Genomic DNA, 9,207 nt, shown 5'->3' with positions numbered 1-9,207 from the left:
TGAAGTAGTCTGAATTTTTTTTTTGTTTTTTTCTTTTGTTTTTCGAGACAGGGTTTCTCTGTGGCTTTGGAGGCTGTCCTGGAACTCACTCTGTAGACCAGACTAGCCTCGAACTCACAGAGATCTGCCTGCCTCTGCTTCCCGAGTGCTGGGATTAAAGGCGTGCACCACCAATGCCCAGCGAGTAGTCTGAATTTTAAAAAATTATTTTATTTGTTTTAGTTATGTGTAGGAACTAGAAACTTGGGTTCAGTTCTCAACATCCACATGGCAGCTCATAACCATTGTAATTCCAGGTCCAGGAGATCCAATGTCCTCTTCTGACTTCCACGGACATTGTATGTACACAGTGCACAGACATACATGCAGGCTAAACACCCATGCAAATAAAATAAAATAAATAGGACTGCAGAAATGGCTCAGTGGTTATGAACACTTGCTGCTCTTCCAGAGGACCCCAGTTCAATTCCCAGCACCAACATGGCAGCTCACAATTGTCTATAACTCTATTTCCAGGGTTTCCAACACAAGCCCCCCTGATGGGGAAGTCCTGTGTATATGTCAATAAAGCACTGTTGGCCAATAGGGAAGCAAGATAGGTGGGACTAGGAGTCTAGGAGGATGCAGGGAAATGTAGTGAACTGAGCCGTCACCATGTGATTCCCAGGAGGAGGGGATGTAAGTCTGCATTCTGGGGAAAGATAAGTCCTTATAAACATATATATTAGTAATTATGGGTCAATAATTAAGTCAGAGCTAGACAATGAAAAACAATAACAGCCGGGCGGTGGTGGCGCACGCCTTTAATCCCAGCACTCGGGAGGCAGAGGCAGGTGGATCTCTGTGAGTTCGAGGCCGGGCTGGACCGATAGCCTCCAGAACAATACAGAGAAACCCTGTCTCGTAAAAACCAAAACAAAAAAACAAAAAAAACAATAACAAATGGCCAACAGCTTCATAATTAATATAATGTCCTGTGTGTTATTTGGGAGTTCAGACAGCTCTGCAGGGGCCAGGCATTTGGCGGGGAAAACTACACGTCACACACCCCCACACACACATATGCAGGCAGAACACCAATGCACATACAATAAAAATAAATAAATCACAGGGCAGTGATAATGGCAGTTTTCTTTCCTGCCAGGTCCTGCCGCCCTTCTCAGCCCCAAATAAGCACACAGACGCTATATTAATTATTAAACTGTTGGTCAGTGCCTAGGGCTTCTTTCTGTCTAGCTCTGTCTTAATTATTAACCCATAACTACTAATCTATGTATTTCTACATGGCCTTATCTTGCCAGAGAATGCCTGGTGCATCCTATCCTCCCAGTCCCTCCATGGTGTCTCTCTTGTGGCTCTCATGCCTACCTTTCCCAGAATTTTCATCGTCTCCTAGTCCTGCCTATCTTCCTGCCTCTATAGGCCAAATGCTGTTTTATTCATCAACCAATAAGAGAAACACATATACAGAAGGATGTCCCTCATCAGGGCAATGGTAGTGCAAGTCTTCAATCCCAGCACTTGGAAAGCAGAGGCAAGCAGATCTCTGAGTTTGAAGTCAGCCTGGTCTACAGAGAGTTCCAGGACAGTCAGAGCTACACAGAGAAACCCTGTCTTGAAAAATAAAATAAAAAAGGAAAGGAGGGAGGGAATGAGGGAAGGAGAGAGAGTGGGGAAGAAAGAAGGAAAGAAAGGAAGGAATGAATACATACATACATACATACATACATACATACATATATACATATATACATACTGGGGCCAGTAAGAGGTGTTGGGTATTGGGAGAAACCCTTCAGGAATGCTTTTTCCATGGGAAGGAGTTAGTTTGTGGGACTACCACGGCACCCTGTCCTTTCTTGGGATCCTTGCCAGGAGCTGAGAGGATTCAGATACTATGTTTCCCATCTCCAGAATTCTGAGCTCAAACAAGCCTCTTTCCTGGAGCGAGACCTAAGTCTTTTCCAGGCGTTAGAATGTATCAAATGTTTGTACTCAGCATTGTCAACGCTGGCTGAGATTTATCTAGTAACCCGGGTTCATGTGATAGCTTGATTGTTGGCAATAGCTTCCTTCCTGTTAGTTCTAATTAATAATATTAATTCTCAGAATACTCTTGATCGTTTTCAGACTTCAAAGAGGAATTACTGAGGGATAAGCAGAGAGCTAATGCAGGCAGGGTAGCAAGCAGTTGAAGAATGTAGAGCCAGTTGAAGAATGCAGAGCTCAGCTACACAGTGCAGGACCCTCAAGGGGTCCAGAAGGATGGATGGGTGGATGGGAAGCTTTTCAAATGGGCCTCGTCAAGCAGGGGGATGGAGCCATGCAGAGCTGGAGTTTGGGGACCCAGAGATTTTCTGCCAGTTGGTCCTTTGATGCCTTTGCCATGGTAGTGTGCTTCTTTTTATAGGGTCTAGTAAAGGTATTGCACTTTTCCTTGGTCTGGGGTGTTTGGTAAATCCATCTGCCTGATTTTTTTTTCTCCTCACATGACTTTAATATAACTGTGGTCCCAAGTATTCCAACCTACATAGATAAGTTTTTATAGATGGTGCCAGTCAGTAACTTGTGGGGGTGCTGGTCAGGGAGTGGTGTTTATATGCACAAAGGAGATGCTGAGTCATCCTGTGTCTGCATTCACACTCCAAATAGAACTTCCCAGCCTGAAAGCCAGTCTCACACAACAGGGTAGTCGGAGTATGGCACCAGTATCCACAATTATCTAACCTTGGGTGTTCTGTTATAGCAACAAAAAACAGAGTAAAAAGGAGAAAAATGTCCTTCTTATCACCAGGTACAGAATGCTGAGGCCAAGGGAAATCTGCATGAACAACCTGAGCATGGTGATCCACACCTGTAATCACAACACTGGGTCGATGGAAGCAGGAGAACCTTAAGCCAAGTCCTGGTTACATAGAGCCAGCCTGGGATAGAGGAGAACCTATCTAAAAAACAAAAGCAAACTGACAACAGCAAACGGCAAAGGAGCTGGGGAGATGACTGAGTGGATAAGAGGATCTGAGTTTGAATCCCCAGTAACCATCTGAGTTTGAATCCCCAGTAACCATCTGAGTTTGAATCCCCAGTAACCGCAGTGCAGGGTGGGGAGGTGGGCAGAGACAGGGGCATGCCAGCTGTCATTCTAGCTTTAGTTTCGAACAGATTCTGTGTCAAGGGAACAAGGCAGAGAGAGGGAGAGCAGGATACTCACCTCCTCCTCCACTTGCCCCTACATGTGCATTCGAACACGCAAGCGCACACTGCCCTCACCACACACAGAGAAGCACACACGACACGCACTAAATAAGTGATAAAAATAATGAGACAGGCAAGGTTGGGGAAATGGCTCAGTGGACAGAATGCTACTGCACGAGCCTGAGGCCCTGATTCCTGATCCCCAGCACCTACATAAAAGGTGGGGTGCAGGAGCATGCACTGAGAACCCCAGCTCTGTGAGAACAGAGACAGGCAAACCTTGGGTTTTGCTACCTGATCGATCACTCTAGATGAAAAGGTAGACTCCAGGTTCTATGAGAGACCCTGTCTCAAAAAACTAAGGTAGAGAAGAAAATTCTTCCCTATGATTCTCCATGGTTAAACAGTAAACAGACCAACCCATAGGTATTCAACATTTACTGAATGAGAGTCTTCATTCCCTTATGAAAACCTCTTGAGCTGTGTAAAACTTTTTTTTTTTTTTTTTTTTTTTTTTGGAGACTGGGTTTCTCTGTGTAACAGCTCTGGCTGTCCTGGAACTGACTTTGTAGATCAGGCTGGCCTTGAACTCACAGAGATCTGCCTGCCTCTGCCTCTTGAGTGCTGGGATTAAAGGCATGTAGAACCTCTACCTGTCGTAAAACTCTTATTAACTAAAGTAAAATTGAATGATTTTCAGTTGGTTTAAAAAAAATTCCCCAGTACCATTTTTCTTTTTCTTTTCTTTTTAATGTGTGTTTGAGTGTATATGGGTGTAGGAGTTACAAGTGACCGAACTGTCTGACATGGGCACTGGGAGTCAAACTCTGTTCCTCTGCAAGAGGAATATGTCCTCCTAACCATTTAGCCATCTCTGAAGGCACACACACCCCTGTTTGTAGCCCAGGCTGGCCTTGAACTCAAGGTAATCTTGCCTCCAAGTTGTGATTACAAGCATGAGCTGCGACATCTGGCTCTGTTCCTTCTCACTGTGATTCTCAGGCCTAGTCAAATCTGGGCTGTGGTGGTGCACACTTGGGAGGTAGAGACAGGCAGATCTCTGTGAGTTCAAGGCCAACCTGGTCTACAGAGCTACACAGAGAAACCCTGACTCAAAAACAAACAAACAAGCAATAGAAAAACAACAACAAACCACCAAAAGGCTAGATGTGTTTAAAGATTTTACCTTTTCCTTGGTATCTTACTCTGAGAACTCTTGCTAACACACATTGGCTTGTATGTGTAGTGTACAACAAAACCCAAAAATCACCAGCAAGCCAAGCAGAGCTCCTCTGTACAGTTTGTGACCCCACCAGGCCAGTCTGGGGTCACAGTGCTTCAGCTGTCCTAGGCCAGGGAACTGACTCTGGCTTGTGTCGAGGTGTTCTGTTGTGTCCCTGGGACTGATTGGCAAATCAACATGAACCCCTCCTCACTCGGTGTTAGATTATTCCTATTTCTTTTTTTCTTGTTTGGTTCTTCAAGACAGGGTTTCTCTGTGTAGTAGCTCTGGGGGGTTTCTCTGTGTAGTAGCTCTCTGTATAGTAGCTCTAGGTGTCCTGGAACTCGTTCCATAGACCAGGCTAGACTTGAACTCACATAGATTCACCTGCCTCTGCCTCCCAAATGCTGGGATTAAAGGTGTGCACCGCCACTGCCCAGCCCCATCTCTTATTTCTTTTCTCCCCTCTCCCTGTTTCAAAAAGTCAGCAAACATTAAGCAGGATTATACCCTGGTCCCATCCTTATGTGCAAGCTTTCTGGTCCTCTGCCATTACCCAGCCTGACTGTGGGGGTCCCAGAACCCCTTGTCCAGGAAACAGTACCTTCAGTATCTCTTTTGTCTTAAAAACTTTATTAGCCAAAGAAAAGGGGACAGACAGCTCCTGTCTCTTCTGTCCATTACTGTTTGCCGTTGCCATTGATGGGACGATTCACATGGTCAGGAGAGGACAGGAAGGCCTTGATCTTGGGCCGGGCACTAAGTCGTGCCACGTAAGCAGAGAGCAGGGGGAAGTTGTCTAGGCAGCCAGGGGCCAGGACCTGGTGGATCAGCAGCAGATCAAGCAAGTTGTAATCGGCAAAGGAGATCTGCAAGAGTAGAAGGTTCAGGAATCAACAGGTGGGAGCAGGCTGGGAAGCAGAGAGCTGGGGCTCCTCTACCTCCCGTAGCTCTGTTCCATTTTACAAATGGCTCCTACTTGTCTTTATAAGGCAACACAGGAGTGCTCACCTGGTCACCCACGATGAAGGCTTTGCCCCCTTGGTTCTGGGACAGCAGGGTCTCAAAGGGCTTCAGGTGTCCAGGCAGGGCCTTCACGTAGTCATCCTTGCCTTCCTCCTGCCAGGGAGACACCCAAAGCTGTACCACCCTCCCGCGCTCACAGTGCAGTGGGCACTGGAATCCTGCTGCCCTGTAAAGAATTCTACCCTTTGTAGACACACCCCACCCCAAGGACACACCCCTAGCATTCACTACCACTTGGGCTGCCTGGAAACAGAAGCCCTAGCCACGCCTCTGCCTGCTCCCCACACCCAGGCTATGGCCTGGTCTCATTCACTTCATGCCATTCCTGCTAAGATCTCCCTCAATATCCTAGGCTGCCCTAAACAATTCCCATTGTAGTGAAGGCTTGGCCTTGAACTTGGAGTAGTCCTCCTGCCTCAGCCTTCCCAATGACTGATTGCAGGGGTGTGCTACCGCCCCCAGTTAAGATCTGTCATCTTTATTATTGCAGCACCTCTGAGGGCTATTCCGTGCTTCACATTTACACGCAGCCATGAACAGAGTCTTCAACAGCCCCAAGATCCAATCCAGCTGGTTCAAAGGCTTTAGGACCTGGCCTGCTGCCTTCAGCTCTGTCTCCTCATGTTCTGCCCGGATGCACACACCCACACGCTTGTGGGCTTCCTATCTGCTACCACCAGCCCCTCGCTCCTGAAGCTGTCCACTGGTTCTCCTCACACTGCACCAGCCTGGCTCTGGAGCTCTGACACAGGGAGGGAAAGGGCGGAATCAAAGTGCACCAAGCCCCCTTGCTTACACCCCCCCACTTACATATTTGGTGTAGATGAGGGTGACGTATTTGCAGCGAAGGTCTTCCACCCCATCATTCGCCATATCCACCAGGGCAGCCTCCTTCTGGTCTTTCCCATAAAGCCCTGCAGGTTGGGAGAGACAGCATGACTGATATCTATCTCATTGCCCCTTCCCCCAGGCATAAGGCTGTCTGCAGGTACCAGGCTGGGAGGGAGGGGGATATGGGCAGTCACGTGAGCCCGGAGCTCATGAGAGAATAGGAAGTGATGGCAGGCAGCCCACAGCTGCAGCCTGACCAAACATAATCTCTTGTGTGTCCCTGCTGTGCTGTCTAAACTGAATAAAATTGGAGTGGCTGGGAGGCAGACACCCTGAAATGGTGACTGATGCTCTCCTCACCACCACCCTGCCCACCAGCTGGACCACCTGACGTTCAGGACTTACCCAAGGATCGGCCCAGGTGCCTCAAGATGGCATTAGATTGGTACAGGATGAGGTCTCCATCCTCAAATTTGGGGAGCTGCCCATATAACTAGGGGAGGAGGCAAAGCTTGGTGAGGCTGCGGTCTCCCAGTTCCAGCCCTCCTAAAGCCCCGCCTCTGACCCCCCAACAGATGCGTCACTCACACAGGTGGACTTGAGCGAGCCTTTCACCCAGGAATCTCCGGTAACCACTTCCTCCTTCCAGCTCTGGCCCTGGTCAGCCAGCAGCAGGCGCATGGCCTCACAGCGTCCTGTATGGAGGGACAGGGCAGGGGTTTGGAGACAGTGTATAGACCTAGCCTCAAGCAAGCTGGGCCTGGGCATAGTGACGGAGGCACAGCGTTGCAACCAGGAGAAGGGTCAAAGATGAACTGGAGTTTCCCCACGGTGGAAGGGAAGGGAGAACTGAAGCCCCTACCCGAGACCTCCCCTTCCTGCAGTCCCTGGCTCCTACCTCGAACTGGGAAGTAGACAATGGTGTACGGCGGCACTGGGGATCACAGGAGAAGGGTGTTAGTTGGGAGAAGGGGGCTGACTCGGGTTCAGAGTGGTGCACCCTCCTGCCCCATCTCCCGGGTTCCCTCCCTGCTCTGGGCCTCCAAGACCTCCTGAAAGTTCCCCCAACCCCCACCCCCGCCCAGCTCTGGGTGCAAACTGTTCCGTGCAGGAAGCTCTGAATCCCGAAAGAGCCCAGGCCTGGGCCAGCTGCTTTGTTGGTAATCTGCGGTAGCCGGGCAGCGCGAACTCACTGGCTGCTGCGTAGACAAAGGCACGGACACCGAGCTGCGTAGACAGGAAAGAATCTTGGGTGCAGAATCGAGAACAGGCTTCAGGGCCGCCCGCCTTATAAGGGGCATCGCGCCCCGCCCCGGATGCTGAGTCAACACGGTGGAGGGAAAAGGGGGGTTGCGGAGCTCTGCAACTCGCGCCTCCTGCCGGGGACACTCAGGAGCTGGACCAAATGCTGCGTTCATTTTTGGGTCAAAGGTAGGTCCTGCTTGAGAAGGGTGTGTCCAGCTCCCTTCCTTTTGTACTGAGCTGGGCAGCTTTTTGCAGCATGTGCACCTCTGTCCCCCTTCTGCCTGTCCCCATCCATCAAACTTCCCGCAGATCCCACTAGTGACTGACCTAACTCACCAACCTCTTCTTTCTCCTGCCCCCAAAACTTCGTTTAACCATTTGACCTTCGCTAGAAGTAGCCAGAAAACTGTAATCCTGGATCCTCCATGCCAGGAATGTGAGGAACTTCAAAAAGAGAAGAAAAATGAAGCAAAGAGACAAAGTTGCAGGCTTTTTAAAATTGTTTTTTATTTAAATTAGAAACAATCTTGCTTCACATGTCAATCTCAGCTCACTCTCCCTCCCCTCCTCCCCCGCCTCCCCCAGCCTCCCACCCAATCCCCAGTCATTCCTCAGGGAGGGTAAGGCCCTCCATGGGGGATCTCCAGAGTCTGTCTTTTGGTTCAGGGCAGGGCCTAGACCTTTCCTCAAGAGTCCAGGCTGAGACAGCCTCTGTCATTGTGGGATGGACAAAGTTGCAGTTTTATATCCAAAACCTTCACAGTAGCTTCCTCTACTTTCTGCACTCGTTCTTCAGCCCTTCAAAAACAACGGCTTGGAGCTGGTGAGATGACTTTAGAGTTCAGGGCCCTCTCAGCTCTTGCAGAGGACCCAAGTTCACCTCCAGAACCCACATGAGGCAGCTCACAACTGTCTGGAAGTCCAGGAACAGAGGATCTGCTGCCTCTGACTTCCTCGGGTGATTCACTTATGTGCACAAACATAGGGACACGTGATTTTAAAAAATAAATCTTAGGGGGCTGGACAGATGGCTCAGCGGTTAAGAGCACTGACTGTTCTTCCAAAGTCCTGAGTTCAATTCCCAGCAACCACATGGTGGCTGACAACCACCTTGAACGAGCTCTGATGCCCTCTGCTGGCATGCAGATAGAAGATTATATACATAATAAATAAAATATTTAAAAAAATAAATCTTAAAAAAATAAACATCTGTCCCCGAAGCTACCACACAACTTCACTGTTAAACACATCCAAGTGTGTGAGAGGAGAGGGAGAGAGAGAGAGAGAGAGAGAGAGAGAGAGAGAGAGAGACAGAGAGAGACAGAGAGAGAGACAGAGAGAGAGAGACAGAGACAGAGAGACAGAGACAGAGAGAGAGACAGAGAGAGAGAGACAGAGAGACAGAGAGAGAGAGAGAGAGAGAGAGAGAGAGAGAGAGAGAGAGAGAGAGAGAGAGAGAGAGAGACATCCTTCCTTCAGCTAGCTGCAGCACAGACACCTTCCTCTGGCTTTAAGAGGCAACCATGGGCCGGGCGGTGGTGGTGCACGCCTTTAATCCCAGCACTCGGGAGGCAGAGGCAGGCGGATCTCTGTGAGTTCGAGGCCGGGCTGGACCGACAGCCTCCAAAACAATACAGAGAAACCCTGTCTCGTAAAATAAAACAAACAAACAAACAAACAAAGAGGCA

General features: G+C 49.1%; 1 protein-coding gene across 1 annotated transcript; it reads right to left on the bottom strand.

Annotated features, from left to right (window-relative positions):
* Positions 1 to 5,097: 5,097 nt before the first annotated feature.
* On the bottom strand, positions 5,098 to 7,208 carry Gstp1 (glutathione S-transferase pi 1; the record flags this gene model as incomplete). The annotated part of the gene is given in 6 exon segments (NM_001281846.1): positions 5,098 to 5,286; positions 5,429 to 5,536; positions 6,254 to 6,357; positions 6,680 to 6,767; positions 6,863 to 6,969; positions 7,173 to 7,208. Coding segments are annotated over 6 exon segments (632 nt in total), but the record flags the coding sequence as incomplete, so codon positions are not given.
* Positions 7,209 to 9,207: the final 1,999 nt, after the last annotated feature.

Source organism: Mesocricetus auratus, unplaced genomic scaffold (genome assembly GCF_017639785.1).
Source record: "Mesocricetus auratus isolate SY011 unplaced genomic scaffold, BCM_Maur_2.0 Super-Scaffold_4256, whole genome shotgun sequence".
Lineage (NCBI taxonomy): Eukaryota > Metazoa > Chordata > Mammalia > Rodentia > Cricetidae > Mesocricetus > Mesocricetus auratus.
This window is presented reverse-complemented; position numbering and strand designations above follow the sequence as displayed.